Raw genomic sequence first — 19,775 nt, 5'->3', positions numbered from 1 at the left:
CACAACGCTACCATCTCCATCTCCCCCTGTTCCACAGTCAAGCCTTCAGCAGCACAACCACGCCAGGAGCAGGCTGGAGCAGGGGAATCACGAGGCTCTCCGGCCTCCACAAAGTCAGCTTCCCTCTCCAGCAGCTCTTTGAGGACACAGCTGAAGGTCACCCTACCTTTGCAAAGCACAGCACACATTCCTGACGAACACCTCCCTCCTGTCCACCCCCATATTCTATTTGAAAAGCCATTTGCTCTCCTTATGGCTCCCCTATTCATGTGTGCATCTCCCACAAAACAATTCCTACCCCGAGCCGTTCTCTCCTCCTTCCTTTCTGCTGGCACAAATTGCAGTGGGAAAATATGTTGTTTGGCTTAAAAATTACAACAACAACAACAACAAAAAAAGTAGTCATCAACTGAACAATATGAGCAATGTTTGGGTAAAAATACATTGCAATGGCGATGGGAAGCAGCAGCATTCTTTCCAGCCTTTGCAGGGCTCCCAGCACAGCCAGGTGAGCTGCAGCCTCCCAGACACACAGGATGGGTGCGGGGGGCTGTTCTGGGGAGATGCCACAACAAGGATCTCCCCATCCCCAGAGGGATTCCCCATATCAGAGTCCCAGACCTGGATCAGTGCAACCACCCACAAATCCTCTTTGAGAGATGAATTATTTGTGAGCCCCCACCAGTTGCCCTTGGATGTTGTCTCCAAGACATTCTCAAGGCACTACAAAACCCCTTTGACTATGCAACCCGTTCCCAGCCAGCAAAGTCAGGCAGTGATGGAAATACCCCACAGCTCTTGGAAAAAAGCTCTCAGCTTTGCTGAGGTGTTTTAGTCTTCAGACATGGCCTTGAGGACCCCGGTGGAGCAGCTTCTCCCCAAACCAGGCTCAAACCCGGTGCTGCCATTGGGTGGTGGGAGAGCTGAGTAGTCCTACAGCTTGGGGTTTGCATCTTATTAAAACAGAATGGTGACGTTTAAGGTCTGCAAAGGTGCCAGCTTCCTGAGCCTCGAAGTCTTTGGCTTAAAGGTTCTTTTCCTGGAGCCACAACCATCCCTGCTCTCTTCACACAACACTTGCACTCCCGCAGCTGCAGGAAGACAACTGGCAAGGCAACAGCAGCTTCTATCAGAGCTTCCCATGTGAGGGATGGACTAAAACATATTTCTATAAAATACAGCTTTTTAAGTATCTGGCTTTCCCATCCTTCTCTCTGATTTCTGGCTGTCAGAAGGCAAGTTATCGATCCCTCAGTATTAACAGTGGCCACAACGCTCCCAGAGTTTTAGGGAGAGGAATAACTCCACAGCATCTCAAGAGCTGCTCGACTGAGCTTTCTGCAACAAGACAAACTCAATCAAGGATTAAATGGGAAAAGTTTGGGTGCAATTAGAAGTCAGGGTCAGGGGAGTTTTTACCTCCTGACCTGCATGGCCATGAGTAGGATGCAGCCCCCTCACCTCAGACACTGGCTCTTCTCAAAGATTCTCCTGCCCTTTCACTGACTTCTTCCAGTATCTTTCAAATAATCTGCTTTTTCTAGGTACAGGCCAGGGGACTCTCCTGGGAACCCCTGACATGGGCTCTAAAGGTCTAATACATCATCACATCCCCAGCACGCCAGGGGAACACCAGGCACGTGCAACACAGTTTAATAACGCTATAATTGTTTCCTCCAAATCAACCCCCTGATATTCAGCAAGCTCATTTTGATGTTTCTAGATCAATATTTCAGAAATTTCTGTTCTACAAAGTATTTCAAGAAATTGACTTTCCGATCCTGTTTGGAACGAGCATACATTTCACAATACTGGAAGTTTTCCACATGGTGGAAACCCTGATTTCTCACCAGCTCTAAATAATGGGTGTTTGTTGCTTTTTGAAGCATGAAATAACTAAGGGTGTTTGTTCTGAGACTGGGATGTGGACTGATTTTACAGTGCCACCCTGAAGGTACCGAGCTCCACAAAGCACAGAGCTTTAGCAGCATAAAATTAGGTAATTACACTGATGCTGATGTGATGACAGTGGGAGAGATTTGTACAACAGCTTCGCAGGTACTCAGAGGAAAACACAACTGGAGAGCGACATCCTGCCACAGAGCACAGGGAGTATGGCAAAGGCAGGAGGAACACTGGGAACTTCACTTCTCCGTGTGTTTCTCCAGCCACCAAACCTCTCTGGAGCAGGACAGCCTGTCCCCCTTTGGTCCCCTGACCTCCAGCAGTCCATGGCAAATGCCACGTGCAGCCACTGTGTCCAAGAAACACGGGAAAGCTGCTGGTTGCATTACACAACCAACTCAGGACATATATATATATCTCTTTTATTTAAATACATATATACATATATATATATATCTCCATAGATATGCTTTTATTTAAATGTGTATCTCTCTCTATATACGGATATATATAAAAACATCAAAAGGAAGCGCAGATTACCACACATAACAACACGCTGGGGGGCGAAGCACTTCCTGCAATGCCTCCATATCCAAACCATACTTGGATGGACCCCTCAGGGAAATGCCACCCATGGCACTGTGTGCTCTGTCACAGCTGGCCCCCAGCCCTGCCCTGCCACCACAGCACGAGGGAGGACCAATCCATCTCCAAAAAGCCCTTTTGGAAGTGGGGTTCTCACACACAGCAACAGAGGGAGAGAGGAGCCCAGGCACATTTTGAAAACAGCCTTGTATTCCATGTCGGCTTTTTTCCTTTTTCTCTCTCCTGGCTCTTTTTGTTGAGTTTTAAAATAGAGTCTGTATACATTTTTTTAGCACAGCTATTAATACATAGCTATTAATACACTGCTATTAATACATTAATAGATTATTATATACATTAATAAATCTCTCACTGTAAAAATAGATCTTTGTACGCAAAAGTCTGATTTCAATTGCAAATTGGAGGGGGAGGGAAGCAGAAGAAGAGATAAAGTTTTATTCAAGATGTCTCCTTTGAAGGAAACTGAACAAATGTACTTTCCTCCTTCATATATTCATGAGATGACTGCTTCCCTACCCCGTTCTCCGCCACCCTCAGCTCCGGGCTCGGAGCCAGCACAGCCCTTATCTGGTACGAGGCAGGGAAAAAAAAGTCCTGATAGGATCAGAAGTTTTCAGTAGTTTAACAAATCGGGGAAAAAGTCTCCATTGGGTTCTAATAAAGCTTTAGGAGCGTGACGGGAAAGGGGATGCCGGGAAAGGATGGTGTGCAGTGGGAGGGGGATGGAGAGCAGCATCCTGCAGTGGGGACAGGGATTCCAGGGCACCCCAAAACCCTTCTGGACACGCACCCACTCTTTGCTTTTCTCCTTTATTGCCAAGCTTTGCCATTCCCCCCACCTGCAGAGAGCAGGAGAGAACATCTGCAGCTCCCATCCTCACTGCAGCTGGGTGAGCAGGAACTGGCAGGACCCCATCCCACTGGAAAGGGACGGGCAGAGCCCACGGCAGCACCCACCCAGCACCAGCTGCCCTGATCCTCCTTCATCCTCCCTCCAGTCACGGCGCTCAGTCGCTTCCCAGCTAATTGCCTCCACTCATGTGTGCAAACTCACCGATTACCGGAAAATGTCATGGAATGTTAATTTCATTCGGAATGTGCTCCCATTTTTTTATGATGGGAAATGAATAAGCATTGTATTAATAGCATAATTTCCAACTCCAACCGCAGTCGCGGCCCTGCGGATGGAGGCTGCGCGTTACTCGTCACCCTGCGCCTTCCCTGCCTCTTCACCTTCCTCCCTTCCCTCCCCACCCCACCACTCCCCCCACTTCTCCTGTTGGTAATTAAGATAATGCAATGTAATTATAAACATATTAGGAAAGATCAAACGCTGAAGAGCCGCAGCCCAACAGTCCCGCCTCCACCTCACAGCTCTGCCTGGAGAGCACCTCCCAAAAGCTGATGGGTCCCTGCTCTCCTGGGGCTGCTCCAGCTGGGTTTGACCTTCCCAAGAGCTGTTTCTGTCCAGGAAACCCTCAGCTCCTCCACGGGGCAAAGACTTTCTAGCACACCCCTCCCCTAACATGTACAGGGCATTTATTTTTTTATCCCATTTCTCCTGCAAGGAAAAACCTTTGGCCGTGGGGTGCTGCCCTATCTCCCCCTGCCCCAGCACTGAGGAGGTCCAGTCCAATGGAGACTCCATTTCCCATTTTCTCGGCTCTAATAAAACCCTTAACTCAGGTTTTTTATGAGATATCATAACTTTCTTGCCTAAACAGCGAGCAGAGAGGATGAGGCAAGATGGGCAGACCCTCGGTATCAGCTAATGCTCCTCAAGTTATCAAATAATTGAAAAGTTAAATAAGAACACTCTGGAGAAAGCTTCTCGATTTGGTGCTAATGGGCACACGGAACAGTCTGGGCTAATGTTGCATGGAGGAGAGACACAGGCTCGAGAGCACAGCGCTGACCTCCAGCTCCCTCTCTCCCCCACACAGCTCCTGCAGCTCCTCAGAGCCAGAGGAGACGCTGCCCCACGGAGCCAGCTGGGGCAGGGACACACCGAGGGCAGGAAAGTCCCATCCCCACATGGCTGAGGAGCCGCTGCTGGGGGATGAGCCTGGATGCAGCAGCACTTTGGCATGTGTCAAGTGAGTGTGAGCCCAAAGGATGGGCATGGGCAGGACAGGGCTCCAGAACAGCCACTATGGGTGGGAAATGTGGCACAGTGGCCCCTCTCCAGTCTCCACCACTACCCAACCCCCCGCTCAGCAGCATGAACTCAGCAGCAGAATGAACTTTTTAGTTAGAAAATACATTTCCTCTGCCCAGTGGACAAGGTGACATTTTTCACAGTACTGACAATGCCGTGCCACCTGCCAGGATGAACGAGGGAGAGATGCTAACCCAGAGGAGAAGGACAAACTACCAAAATCTGAAGCTGGCCAGGAGCTTCAGCTCCAAAAGCAGCAGCAAAAGGACCAATGACCTCCCACACTGGGCAGCACATGGGTGGAGGCAGCAGGCAGGGGAAAATGAGCTGAGAGCTGGTTTGCTGGCTCAGGAGAAGACCTGGAGTAATAGGAACACCTAGAAAGCCCAGGATATCAAAACCAAACCATTCCAAGCCACACAGGTAAAGAAGTGAGGCTGAGCACTGCCACACTCACAGGACCCAGTGGGAGAGTCGCAGCAAATGCTGTAACTCAGCCATCAGAAAGGATTGATTTGAAGCACCTTGTTAATAAGTTTCCTCTCCCACTGGTCCTTCAGGGAGGTCAGTGCCTAATGATAAATGGGGCTGGAAGGTGCCTGCAGACCCAGTATCAGCACAGGTGCCCAGCCTCAATCCATCTTCCTTAGGAGCCAGCTGACAAAACCGTCTCGGTGGTGTAGCCAGGTAAAATACAACCGATGGGAAGAGGACACACAAACAGAGTGAAGAGTTGGTGTTGCAGCTGCCCTCCCTGATCCCTTCCCCATAAAACCCACAAGTCTGGGATGGAATGATGGGGGAAAATCTCCACATGCCGACTGGTGGAGCCACAATGCCATGAGGAGCCAAGGAGAAGAAGGGCTGAGTATTGTGGTCTGAGACAAACCCATCACTTGCTCAGGTGACAGGATCCAGAGCAGCCTCAGCTCTGAGCTCTGCATCCCAAGGGCTGAGTCCTAACCAACCTCTATACACTTCCAGTAGAAATGGGGAACACTGTGAGATTGTTCTCCTTCATCCCACATCCTCTTCTGATCAGCCTGACTTCAGAAACCAGTGGCAGGTTTTCACTCCATGCCGATACCATGGAAGCACCACCCCTGGAAGTGTTCAAAATCAGGTTGGACAGGGCCACGAGCAACCTGGTCTAGTGGAAGATGTCCCTGCCCACGGCAAGGGTTTGAACCAGATGGTCTTTAAGGTTCCTTTCAACCCAAACCATTCATTCCAGGATTCAGTGACAGCCTTGGCCCGAGCTGAAGCTCTCCCAGGTCCTCTGCACTGCACACAAGGTGGTTGCAAAATACAACCCAGAGGAGAAACTCAGGAGAGGCAAGGACACCTGAGATCCCCCAAGGCAAGTAAACAGCCATCATATTATTTTTTTAGACTTTCCATCAGGCAAAAAAAAAAAAAAAAAAAGATAAAAAAAGTCATCTTGAAGCTAATCCTGGTCAACAACTGTCCCACAGCCCAGCTACGCCTTTAAATAATGTAGTGCTTTATCAAACATTCATAGTGATGCACAAAGGGATGAACAATGCGCGCCTGGCATTTATATAAATATACTTCCTGATGGCTTATTTTCCTTGGACAGCCAACACTTCACAGCTTATCTTCTGTGAGCTTGTGATTTCATCTGGATGGAAAACACTTTGGACACCTGGGGAATCAGGACTACCGCACATGAAACTGCCACGACATCCACACCGGGCACCTGCAGCCCCACCAAACTCCACAAAACTCCTCGGTCAAGAGCTGCTGCTGACTTGAGGAGCTAGAAGTCACCCAGCTGTGGCTGGAAGAGGGGGCAAGCAAGGGTATTTCTTCAACATGGGATGTTGTGGAGTGTCAGGATGAGACCAGCACACGCCTTGCAAAGCAGCAGGACTTCACAAATCCAGCATCCTGTCAGGATGCTTCAGGATGGCATAAGAAACCACCCTGTTTCTGTTCCAGTCCCCATGGCACCACTCAAAGCTGCTTTTCCAACTGTTTCTTCCCTCCTCTGTCTCATGAAATTAATGAGTGGGCTGTAGCAAAGAGAGGGGAGAAAAACAATAAAACACATCAGGAGCCCACCCCACCAGCCTGTTCTCCACAGCAACAGTTGCCGAGAGCCAGAAGAGCCCTGGCTGACCCTAGGTGTTTAAACCTTAATTAGTCATTAAGCATGGGCCACAAACCCATGAGCCAGGGGGCTGCAGGACCAGAGGAAGGCCCCAGACCCCAGAAGCTTCCCTGACCCTTCTGAGCCACTCTTAGAGGCAGAAGTATGTTGGATATGGCTCTTGCGGGAGAGATGACCTGAGCATGCTCCCACACATCCGTGATGCTGCTTTGATGCACTTTCTTGGGGGTGTAAGGGAGGGGGACCATGTCCCACAGCACCACTGTTCCCTCCCCCACACTGGGGAGGACAACCCAGATCTGGGTTGGAGGTATCCAGTTCAATGGGATGATCAAAACAAACCTAAAACTCCAGCCTGGCGCCTCTCCACTGAGATCTCCAACGGCAGTTACTATATTAATATATTAATTACGACTGTGTTTATCTCTGCAAAGCACAGCTTTTCCCTGGCAGGTCAGGACATTTTCAAATCTGCACTGAAGCCTGAGCTGGCATCACCACAGAACCAAGGACCCAGTGGCACGCCTGGTGTAACCTCTCCAACTGGGGCCCTCATTCCCTTCATTAACACGTTCAGATCAGTTACAATTGAGCCTGCTGGACTTGAAAACATCTTAAACGTCTCTATTAACTAGAGACACTACCTAAGCATGTCTGGAAGTGCTTCTCTGAATTAGGAGTCAATTCCTACCCTGTCAAGCCCCCTCCCCTTTTTTTTTTTTTTTTTTTTTTTAAATTTCTTTATAGCTGAAATTTGAAGCTGTTTTTACAGACAGGACTAGAGGGCTGCAAGAAAACACTTTTCACTGGCAGGCTATGAGAATATACATTTTCAAAGGTCCCTGTAAATTACAGAAGGAGTTGGCGGGGATTAGAGCTGGGAAAAGCTGATCACGTACAAAGAGGGTCATGATCCCATCAGGTCACTGGAAAGAAGAGCCCCAAGACACATCAGATGCTGGCCTGACGCACTGTCCCATTTTAGCCTCCAGCCGCAGCAAACGTTAAGCCATCATTTTATTTATTAAAGGCTCAGAAAGCCTCTGGTTAATGCTGGGAATCAGGGTGGAACTGCATCTGACTCCCCGAGCCAGCGGCAGACGGTGGCTCCCAGCCCCAGCACGGGCACCAGGGATGGCACACCTTGGCACAGCCATGAGCCCCAGCACGGGCACCAGTGTCCCCTCAGGGACACCAGGCAGGCAGCTCAGGGACATCATTATCAGGCCAGACATCTCCTTCCTGTGTGCTCTCCCTCCTCCAATGTGAAGAGCAACACCATCACCTGTCCATGGTGAGGGCATGGCCCCCGACTCACACCCATCTCTAAATCTCATCTCCAAGACACTGCAGAGCTCAGGTATTGCAATGAATGGCTGCTCTAGGGAACAGCTTAACTACCTGCCCTCCTCTTGCACAGCTCAGCCCCCAAAACATCCCTTTCCACAGCCCCAACATCCTGCCTTCCAGCCAGAGCACTGCCTTACCCCTCTTCCCAGAGGAGTCTCCACTGGAAGGCAAAAACAATACTGAGATGTGGCCACCAGAACAGCTACTCCAGTGCTGGAGGGGGCATAGGGAGAGCTCTCTTGCCATCATCAGGATCCTTCCCCTGCTTTTTGCTGTTACCTCAGAGCCATTTGTCTCCCCTGCCTAAATCCCTTGTCCCGCAGTTCTCCTGGACTTCATCACCCAGAGCAGCTTGGCTGGGAGGCTGAGGGGACCACAAGCCCTGACATCAGCAGTTCTCCCTGTTTCCTTATGCTGCCCTGCCTGCTGTCTGGCTTGGCTCCCTCTCCAACCCCCAGATGAGGGCTGGACCATTAAATGACATGACCAGGGCTACCAGAGCAGCCAGTGGGAAAGTGGAGCTAGATCCACATCTCCAGGTGCACTCTAAGAGCCAGACCATCTTTCAGGAATGCCCAAAAGCATCTCACTACTGCTACAGTGAAAAGCATCCATGGATTAAGTAAGAGAAACTTCAGAGGTTTACCTGAGCCAACACAGCAGGGCAGAAGAAAGTCCAGGAGAGGAATTCAAGATGAGTGCAGAACCACACCTTTGATATACCGATGACATTAATCATTGGAACCATCAGTAATAAGTCCTGTCTCCTGTCTAGACTTGGAGGCCATACCCAGACTGCAGAGCCTGTGAAGCCAGCACAAAGGCCTGCTTGAAAAGTTCTTTTTTTGAACATGAAAGAAACTGAGAAATAAAGATGGGTCCTTTGTTGCAGGAGTGGAATTGCAGATAGTCGATTTTCAAGTCTGATTTCTCCTCAGTTTTCACCAGGCAGAGGTTCTGTTTCTCACTGATCCTTAGAAGATTTGGTTTGGCAAAATCTTTCTGAGGAACCTGTGGGTAATCCCATACTGAGGTTTGCTGGATTTTGCCTTCATTTACCAACTCCATCACTGTGTATCCAGTGCCTCCCAGACAGGGATGCAGCAGTGCCAGGCAATGGACTGGGGCCCAAAGTCCCTCAAAGAGGACATGATGGACAGAAGCAAAGGGCTCCCGCTGCTGTAGGATGAAGCTGTGTCAGTGAGGATGAGAGCCATGTATATTAAAAGAGAAAACCAAGTGAGGAATTCCCAAAGGCATGGAGCTTGAGGCCATCTGCTTGGGAAAGGCAGGAGAGCAGAACTCATGAGGAGTATGGGCTGGAAACTGCACAGTGAAGTGAGGACAGAGGCGGTGAGGAAGGGGCAACACCTGCACAAATTGACCCGAATTCCCATAGTCACTGAACCTCGTGTACACACAGGGGCTGAGTTCAGACAGGGAGGGTCTCCCCAGCCAAGACCAAGACCCCAGAAACTGCACCCCACACCAGCAGACCCCACTTGGCACCACGCACACCCACTGAGCACAAAGCCCTAGAGACCTTTTAACTACCAGAGAGAACTCAAACCCACGAGGAGAGAGTAGCCCCCTCTCCATCCCAGCTCCAGGGATCCTTCTGGATAATTAGGACAGCCTGGCTATCGCCTCCAGCCTCGCTCCAGTTCATTTTATTATTAATAAAAAAAAAAGACTACTTTTCTACTTTTCTTCCTAAACTGCCTTGGATTTTTCTTCTGTCTAAATTCATCTGGGCTCTGTGCAATGTCACCAGGTCAGCTTGTGCTCCTGCTGCAATTCTAATTTTGTCAGCTTTACATTTTCTAGGCAGTTGGGAGATTTTTCTTTCTTTGCTCCTTTTTTTTTTTCCCCAAGTCAAAAATGATTTTGCATAACAGTAATAACATTAATGGCCCTGCACAGCGCATCCAGATTACAACTGCAGCTAGGGAGAAATAAACATCTCATCTTTGCCCTGCTGTTTATCTCCCCACAGCAGAGCCTGGTATCAGGTCAGAACCTGTAATTTCATTAACTTTATCACTCAGACACGCTTGTTGCTAGACGTCATTATTCAGCACATCACTCCTGTGTTTTGTTTGTGCTGGGATTCACTTCAGATGCTCCGGCACCACACGGGAGCATTCCTCCCATCCACATCACTGCCTGAGCTGGGGAGGAAGGTTTGGCTCGCTGAGCCATGATCTGCAAAACATTTGTGCTGCTCAAGCCTCCTGGGCAGGGACTGGATGGAGCAGAGCCATCCAGTGCAATTCCCTGCCTGATTCCCTGACCGGATACATCCAGAAGTGGTGAATAAAAAAACCCCACGGTCTTCCTCATGGAAAGGATAACTGACCCAACACCCGCCAAGCGTGGGGTGGCAAACCCCCACCGATGGAAAGAGCACAAGCCAGCACCAGCAAATCAACCGGTGCCAGCACAGGGGGGAAGCTGCAGCACTGGCAGAGGAGGGTGAGCAGAACTTCTCCATCCCATTGGATTTGCCATCCCTGGTAATTAGTGCAGGGAAGTGACACTTGAAAGAGCCTCTGCTGACAGCCCCGACGATGATACCGCTTGGAGCCCGCTGACAAGTCCCAGCTGATGTCTTATCACAAGGCAACACAGCAAGAGCACCGAGGAGAGCCTTTCCCACGGGAGCTGGTGGATTCCCTGGGATGCAGGCACAGCTCCACGCCCATCCCCAGTGACCACAGTGAAATCTGGCAGCGCCAGCTGGGCACCAGAGAAAGGCTGATCTTATTGTTGCACTACAGCCATGCTCCAGCTGGGTGTCCTGTAATGCATCCACCTTCATTCCAGCTGCAGAGCCATGCCTGAGCACAACTGGCTTCCAGTCCCTGGGCATCTCCAGGTACCTGGTGTCTGCTCACACCAGCTGCAGCTCCTCCACCCCACCTGCCCCGCCCCCACAGGAATCCAGCTGTGACTGCTGCTCGTGTACGGTCAAAGCCCCTGTGAGCAGCATGTCTGAACCACCACGTTTCCCCTGTGTGTGTCACCAGGTCAGAGTGGAAAGCCCACAGCACATATATTTATATCTGCAATCTAAAAACCCTAGATCTGAACTGCAGCCACCTTGTCCTGGGCAATCCAGGCTCTAAGCAGCTTCAGCAGAGAGGAGTAAGTAGCACACACCATAGCTTGGCTCCCTGAGCAGAGCCTCATCCAAGAGGGAGAAGTGCCCATCTGGGAGGAAGCATATGGTGAACTGGCACAGTTTGGAAGGATCAGACTAGGCAAGGCACAAACCTGCCTCAATCCAAGGTGACGGCATCACAAGCAGAGCTGGTGGGAGCATTTGGGAACATCTCTCCCAGACCAGGAATCATACAGGCAGCCCCAGCCCAGGGCAAGGGGTTCAGCCTGTGTAAGTTCTCTACTGCCAGTTCCTGAAGCCCTTGGACAGTTTAATATTCTGCTCTAGATCTTGTTTGCTATTTTGTTTTGAAGAGCACCGAAACGCAGTTAGTGCTGTCTTCCCCACTCACACAACTCTAAATAATTTATCGAAAAGCAAAACAAAGATGAGAATATGAAAGAAGAAAGAAGGTAGCTCAGTTACAATGTATGAAGGTTTTCATTTGTTCATTCTCACTAAGAAGAGGGTTGAGAAAACATCTCTTAACCCCATGGGCTGGTAACCCCAGACACACACCAAGGGATGCCAACAGGCATGCTCAGAGCAGCACTTGAGGATGGCAGATTGACCCCTGGGCACCTCCAAATCTGTTTGAGCAACAACAACCATCACCATCATCACAACCTTGTTTAAAAGGGGAAAGAGTAAAGAGCATTTAAAGGGTGGAAGAAACACAACCTCAACCACCACTTATGACCATCACAAAGGCAGGGAGCTGCTTTGCAGACACACTGCATCACCTAGGCTATCCCTGGCTCCTCCGTGGAGACAAAAAGAGTCCCTGTGCCCATCCCTGCCACTGTGGCTATTCAGTCTTTCTGGCAAGCCACACAATAAGGGAAGGATGGTTCAGCATCACCCCAAGATCCTTTCCCTGCACAGAGCGAGCCAGCACATCCCTTCCTGGCTGCTGCTGGAGTCACTCACAGCACTAACAATCAGCACTAACGTGCTTTGCTTTTGTTTATTCAAACGCGTTTTACTGTGCACTGCAGGTGAACAATATTAAATGGCTCATAATAACATTTCAATAAGCAGAGGCGGGTGCAGCAGCTTCTGATAGACAGACATAAGAAATGCAAGCAATCAAGTGTGCATTAGCCAAAATATCCTGGGGAATGCGCTGCTCCCCAGCAGAGCAGAGAGAGAAAAGCCACAAACCTTTCTTCTCGTAGTCAGGCTTCTCCTCCCCGCCCCGGCCCAGGCTCTCCAGCGTCCTTGTCACCTGGCTGCCAAATTCATCCTCCCTGGTGCTGGGCTCCGCCCGCCGCGGGGTCTCCTCCTCCTCCTCGTCCTCGTAGTCGTCCAGGATGGGGGTTTCCCGGATGGGCACCCCGATCACCGAGTTGTGGGCCTGCAGGCGCGAGTTGCGGAAGCTCTCGCGGGCCTGGGGGCCCAGCAGCACCGAGGGGATGTAGTGGATCTCGTGGGTGGCCTCGGTGCTGGCGCTCTTCTGCGGGATGCGGCGGCGCTTGTGCCAGCGCCGCTGGGCGTACAGGGCCACCATGAACACCAGCAGCAGCAGCAGCAGCGCGATCAGCCCACCCTGCAGACAGAGCAAAGGGCACAGTCAGGGGGGCACGGGGTGCAGGGAGGGGTGATGGGATGCTGCAGTGTCCATAGGATCACAGAACGATGGGTGGAGAGACCTTAAAGCCCATCTCATTCCACCCCCCCTGCCATGGGCAGGGACACCTTCCACTAGAGCAGGTTGCTCAAAGCCTCATCCAGCCTGGCCTTGGACACTTCCAGGGATGGAGCAGCCACAGCTTCTCTGAACAACATGTTCCAGTGCTTCACCACCCCAGAGCACCCTTCCATCCGCACCCCCTGGACGACACACAGGTGGATTCATGGAGCAGCCACCTCTCAAGTGTGAGGTCATGGACAGGTAGATCAGGATGCCAGCAGCGGCCTTTAGCTGGGAATAGCACAGTGGTACCCCTGGCTCAACTCTGCCCGTTCTCCCAGGGACTTTGTTCTTTCCACCTCACCCCTTGGGACCCCTAGGCCCCCTACACACAGGGAGATGGGAAACAGGGATGATCAAATCCCACCACTTAGGGGAAAAAACCTCATTAAAACAACCCAGCCATCACCCAGGAGCAATAAAGCCTTAGCAGAGACACATATTTCCCAAAAATGATGGTGCAACAAATGGCCCCTCACAGGAGATGCTCCCAAGGCATGGTTACCCCAGCTCCAACATTTCTGGGCTGATTTCCCTGTGGTTTCAAGATCAGCTGCAGAGCTGGGGGCACAGCACAACATATTCCAGACCCAGATCTTCTCTACTAAGCTCTTGTCCTTCCCCCCTCCAAATTTTATTCAATACAGCTCTCAACAATGTTAACATTAAAAATAAAAACCTTTTACAAAAAAATAAACTTCCAAATATCTTTATGTACATGGAAGTAGCATGTCTTCTCAAGGGAGCCTGGCTAGGAAGTACCAATGGCAGCCAGCCCTGCCTCTGCCTGCTCTGGAAGTCAAATTCATCCCTACACACACAAGAGCTGCGCCTGTGCCAGCTCTGAGCCTCTTAATCTCTGCAGCATCGGAGCAATTCTATCCCGTGGCAGACAAGCAAGGCAGGGCATGTAAATCAGGAGCAGCACGAGCGGCCAGGGCTTTGCAGCACGACTGGAACAGCCAGGGCAGGGCAGGCGTTCTGTGCACACCTGGGATGCCACAGCCCAGAGCTGCAGCGAGCTCTACAGCAAAGCAGAGGTGTGAAAATATTCCCTCTGCATTCGGTACAAAGCAGCAGGCTGCACCCGGAGCACGGCTCTGACTCCTGAACAGGAGCAGCTGGAAGGAGGCGGCACTGGAAAGTGCAGTTCACAGGATGAGTTACCTCGGGAGAGGCCTCCGGAGCTGGAGCGGAGGAGAGACGTTTCCCTGCCCCACAACCTGCCACGGAGAGGGGCCCAGCCCAGCACCCCCCACACCAGGATCCCCTCCTCTCCTGCAAAATGTCTCTAACAGATGCAGGACTTGGCGGCTCAGGACACTGCTCAGCTTGAGTTCCCCAATTTGTGTGACATGCACCTTCAGGAAAGGTGTTTTACTGTCCAGGAGAGGCTCAGGGATCCCTGAGGGGATTGGTGAGCAGGGCTTGGTGAGCAGCCCAGGTTTATGCCCTGCAGTACCAGGGCACTTCAAGGACCAGAGGGATGAGGACCCATCATGGCCTTCCATGCTCAAAAACAAGAACCAGCATGGACACCTCAACCTGGGAGAGCAGACACGAGTTTCCTTGGATTTGCACAGTGCCTGATGCATGGAGACCTCAGAGCATCACAGGAGCTCCCTGGCCTGAGGCACCCACAGCCACTGGCGTTTGCTCAGAAATCCAGTTTGCAGGAGAGAAATCATGGCACACCAGGAGGGAGGCCAGGCTGGGTGAGAAGGACACAGCAGGGCCACAAACTTCAACACAACAAACCCTGCTGCAAAACCAGGTCTGGCTCATGTGCCAGACCTTACAGCAAAGAGAGGGTTCTCGTGGTCCAGAAGGGCTTCAGAACAACACTCACGGATGTGATTGCTGAGAAGAATCTCCTCCAAGGTCTTCACCACCAAATCCCTGAGCTGCCCAGCTAGACATCACTCACACCTTGGTGCACTCTGCCACTGGAAAGTGGCTGCAGGGAAGAGCACTCTGCACCCATGGGCACACAGACACTCACTTTCCATGGAAAAGCAAAACCAGAGACATCCCAGATGCTCAGAAAAAGTCAGGGTGACAGAGAAAGCCTTGCAGGAGGAGCAGCTGTGCCAGCTGGACCCAAGGAAGGGGTTCAGACACCCGTGGCAGGCCTGGGACTGTGGATCTTCCTGGCTGGGCTCACCTTATATCTGCCCCTGGGAAATGACCTGGAGAAAATAAATCTGTTAACATATTAAATAAAGATCTCTCTGCTTGGGAGAACCTACAAGAAGGCATAGAGGCACAGAGGTTACTGGTGTGCCATTCCCTCTCTGACTCAAGACTGACACGGCTGGCTCAAGGAAGCCAAGGGCTCCCAGCCTAGCCCAGCTACAACTCCCACATCCTTTGGGGATGAGCCAGAGATCTCTGCTCTGCCAGTCACTGAGACAACGGCCCCTCTCTGCCTGGGAAAAGCTGGGGCTGCCCGTGCCAGCCCCTAGGGTAAGCACCACGGGCTCATCACAGGCAGCACAGTTCCAATGTGCTCCTTTCGTCCCTGACCCTGCGCCAGCAGCTGCTTGTTTAACCACACCACACACGCTGGGAGAGCTTCCTGGGGAAAAGGGGGAAAAAAAAAGAATCAAACTTAGGAGGCATTCAAGCCAACCTCATTTTAATCTATTTTTCGTGTTAAATTATCCAACTGAGGGAGCGGGAGAGAGAAAGGGGAAAGAAGGGATAATATGAGAAATGTTTTATTTGACAACGTGTCATTCGGAAACTGATTATTTCTGTCTCCGAGCTTTTTAATATTCCCAAACAATGGCCAAGCCGCGTGGGGATTTGGTATTCTAAGGCTGGATTTATAATACTCTGTTCTGCAGTGATAAGAACACGGGCCTTTAATCCTCTGAGCTGTGAACATGCATATTCTCCCACGTAATGTCCTTCCTGCCACGCTCCCGCTGCCCTGGGCCGGCCGAGCAGGAGCCACCAGCACCAGAGTGTTGCCAAGACCCACAGGGCAGGAGAAGGAATGGGGAAAGGAAGATGGGGGAGAAGAGGGATGGTGGGAACGAGCCACATGTGGAAAGAACTGCAGGGCTGGTGGCACCAGAGCCACAGCTGAAGCTGTGAGAGCAGCAAGGCTGGGACTTATTTGAAGCCCAGGAGGAAAATCAATGGGAGAGGCCACCCTGAAGCCCAAGAGGTTGGACCCTCATACAATTCTGAACGCTGCCAAGCTGCTGGATTGGAGGGCCATCACTCTTTAGGAATCTTTGAGATGCTGAACAATTTCCGGGCAGCAAGAGGAGGCATCACTGCTTTGAACACAACCACCACCCTGCCCTACCAACCAGTGAAAGACAAGGGAGTCCCACCGCTCCTCAGGGCTCCAGACAAGCTGTCTTTCAACAGCCTCTGGCCTTTCCAACTCTGCTCCCCACAGTGGGGGGATGCGGTGGGATCCCTTGTGGGAATCCTCCATCCCTGCAGCCTTGCAGTCACAGTGACACAGCCCAGCAGTTCAGAAATCAAGCCCTGACAGTCTTCCAGCTGCCACACCAGAAGGGCTGAAGTCACAGAAGAAAGTCCCAGGCTGGAGGGGATAGTTTAGGCTGGGCAGAGCTCTGACACCACAGCATCCCTTCTGCAGGCCAAAGCAAACCTGGTGCTAAACAGCACAGCCCTCAAGTCTGTGCTGACCTGGGCCCCTTCCTCCCAACACCAATGCAAGGTTTTGTCCTGAGGCAAAAATATCCCTCTTCCTTTCCTACCTCAAAGCCATTTATTGTCCAACATTGTGCTGGCAACCAGCCCCACGGCCAGCAACCTGCTGCTGGATGAAGCAGGATCTCACAGCCCCAGACATCACTCCGAGAACAGTCCCCCAGGACAGCTCAAGGACACCCCATCACTTCCTGGGCTGAACGAGCACCACATCCCCTGCATCATCCCAGCAGGTGAATTAAGGTGAGCAATCAGGTATGAGCAATAACCACACAACCCTCGGGGCTCTTCACATTGTGTACTTTTCCTTTCTTTCCTTTTTGGATGTGAAGGTAATTAAACACTAGGAAAATTTACCAAGGGGTGTACTGGATTATCCATCATTGTCAATTTTAATTTTCTTTTTAAATCAAGCCTGGATGCTTTTTTGAAAAGTCATACTTTATTTCAAACGAGAAGTAGAGGCTTCAGGGCATTCTTGCACCCTGTGCAGCTCTGAGGGCACAGCAGATGATCCCATGGTCCCTTCTTGAATTCCACTCACCCCAATTTTGGCTTTCCCACGTTTCAGCTCCACAGCATCTTATCTTTCATCTCGGGTACATCATCCCCTCCTAGATAACCCAGGCACACAAAGCACCACCAGACCTTGGACGCAAAGAGAGGTCAGGCAGAGCCCACCCCCATGCACAAATCACAGCCACCCCCTGCCAGCTCAAACCCCCACATGCAGCGGGGCCAGCAATGAGGCCGTGGATGAGTGAGCAGAACTGAGGGAACTGAGGCAGACAGTGGGGATGGGACCAGGGACAGACAGCAAGCCAGCATGAAGGCTAGAGTGGAACAGACAAACACCAGGATTAAAATATATACACATATGGACTCCAAAGGGATCTGGATCCTGCCCTGATCACCAGCCCACTCAACCCCACCTCTCTCTATAAGAGACAATGATGATACACAGGGCAAATCTCCTAAAAATACAACATTTTCTCCCTGTACACTTCAAATCCCCATTCAAGCACAGCTTCACCAAGGTGCTTAACCACACACTCAACTTTAAATATGTGTTTAATTCCCATTACAGTCCATGAGCCTAAAGCACACGCCTCAGCGCTTTGCTGAGCAGGGACAGCTCCTTGAATTGCAGCCCAAAGAGAACTGTGTTACATCTCTTTTTTCCCTTCTTTCCACAGCTCACCACCTCACTGAGCCACAGATACAACTGGGGCACTGTCTTGTGGTGGTGTTGCTATCACAACTGTGTCACCTAACCCTGCCCAGAGGTGACAGCACCCGGAGCCACCCTCTCTGAATGGGTGCAAGGAGCACAGCCTGTGGCCCAGGGGTTTGAGGAAGGGTTCCCACAGGACGGCTCCATCCACACCATGCAGATCCTCTTGCCATGCTGTGCATCCACACACAGGGCATAAATCTAACAGTACATACAGTCCTTTAAAGTACAACACACAAGCAATGAGAGTTACAGTTGCTGTGGGAACCATAACTTTAAAATCTCTGACTCTTCCATGTTAAAAACAACAACAACAACAACAAAAAAAAAAAGTCAGACAGCAAGTCACATTTTCATATAATTTTTTTTTTTTTAAGCCATGCTCAGTTTTGTTTTGCTGTTTCATCCAAGAAGGGAAACAAAAGAAGGAGTGAACCTGCCAATCAGCCTTTCTGTGCTGCTCAGACATGCGATGTGATGTTCCAGTAAATGTTTATTTGAAAGGTCTCCCAGGCACCGGCTGTGTGCAAGCACCAAAACACACAACCCTCAATCACAGCCAACATGCCTGCGTGTCCCGAACTGCACATCTCGCTAGGATAACAACTCAAAATGACTCCTAATCCATTTTTATTATGTAAAAAAAGGCATTTATTTGCAGCGAGCTGAAAGAGGAGGGCTGGAGGTGATTTTATTAAGCACCTGATTGCTGGCTCTTTTTAAAGCCGGGGCGCAGATTGCATAAATTGTGATTTTAATGCGTGCTAAACGGTTCACCTAAATGGGCTGACCTGCTAACCCAGAGCCTGCCCTCAGAGAGGGAAGATTTTAAAATTCATAAGGTCTCCTGCGCTTGCGCTCATGTTTTCCTAATGTGGGCAGCCTGGGAGCAGAAAGCTCAGACAAAAACAAAAGCTTTTCTGTCCCCCCAAGGAGTTTCAGCTACAGAGCCCCATCCCTGCTCCACGCTAAGCCAACAAGAGAGCCCCGCACGTGTTCATCCCACTCAGCTCATTTCCACCCCACGCCTGAACTGTGTGTCATCCGTATTCAATTCACTTGAATTAAGAAAAAGGAACCTGGATTTTAAATAAAAGAGGCCACCTCATCCCCAGTAAGTGTCTCTGAGGTTTCACTGGCCAGGATCACCACGTGCTGCAGGCTGAGAGTGCCCAGGGATGTGGCAACACAAAAGCACCTCCCAGTGGAACACGGAGCTAAAGGAAAGTCCCTCAGAACCACCCCTGACACAACGTCCCTCTCTGCACCACCCTCGGCACAGAGCCCAAACCCTGATCGTCCACGGGAACCCAGCTCAGGTGGGGAGCATCCCCATGCCACAGCCACATCCCAGCAAAGGCAGCTCCTGCCAGGGAAAGGGCGAATGGGAATCCACACACACTGACTGTGTGTGGCCCTAACACCTTCCCAGCTGAGAGTGACAAAGCAACAAAGTCCTCCAGGGTTCAGTTTCAGCTTGATTTCACCAAAATCACCAGTAACTTCCAGGGATGGAAGGCACTTGCCATGGGACCTCCCAAAGTCAGAGCCACTGCAGGAGCCCTGACCCACCCAACTGCTCCTCACCCCTTCCGAACAAAGGTTTAACAAAAGCTAAAGCAAGGTCTCAAATTAGGAGGATTATTACAATATCCGCCAGCGCAGCATTTGCTTGCAAGTAATGAAATGTAATTAAAAGTAAAGAACACTTGTCAGATAAATGACAAACACGTACTGCTGTTGCAAAAGTACCTTTGCTTGTTTTTTTTAATAATTGTGTTTATCCGCTTCCTCACTAATTTGCAAAAAATGCAGTTAATTCTCAGTGGATCTCAC

The 19,775-nt window shown here is 50.7% G+C and overlaps 1 protein-coding gene across 1 annotated transcript in view; it reads right to left on the bottom strand.

The window, feature by feature from the left end:
• Positions 1-19,775, bottom strand: part of ASTN2 (astrotactin 2) — a 271,503-nt gene that overhangs the window by 225,760 nt on the left and 25,968 nt on the right. The window contains exon 3 of the mRNA XM_039561485.1: positions 12,481-12,865. Coding sequence (XP_039417419.1) covers positions 12,481-12,865 — 385 coding nt within the window. The remainder of the gene's footprint in view (positions 1-12,480; positions 12,866-19,775) is intronic.

Source organism: Corvus cornix, chromosome 17, assembly GCF_000738735.6.
Source record: "Corvus cornix cornix isolate S_Up_H32 chromosome 17, ASM73873v5, whole genome shotgun sequence".
In the NCBI taxonomy this organism is placed as follows: domain Eukaryota; kingdom Metazoa; phylum Chordata; class Aves; order Passeriformes; family Corvidae; genus Corvus; species Corvus cornix.
This window is presented reverse-complemented; position numbering and strand designations above follow the sequence as displayed.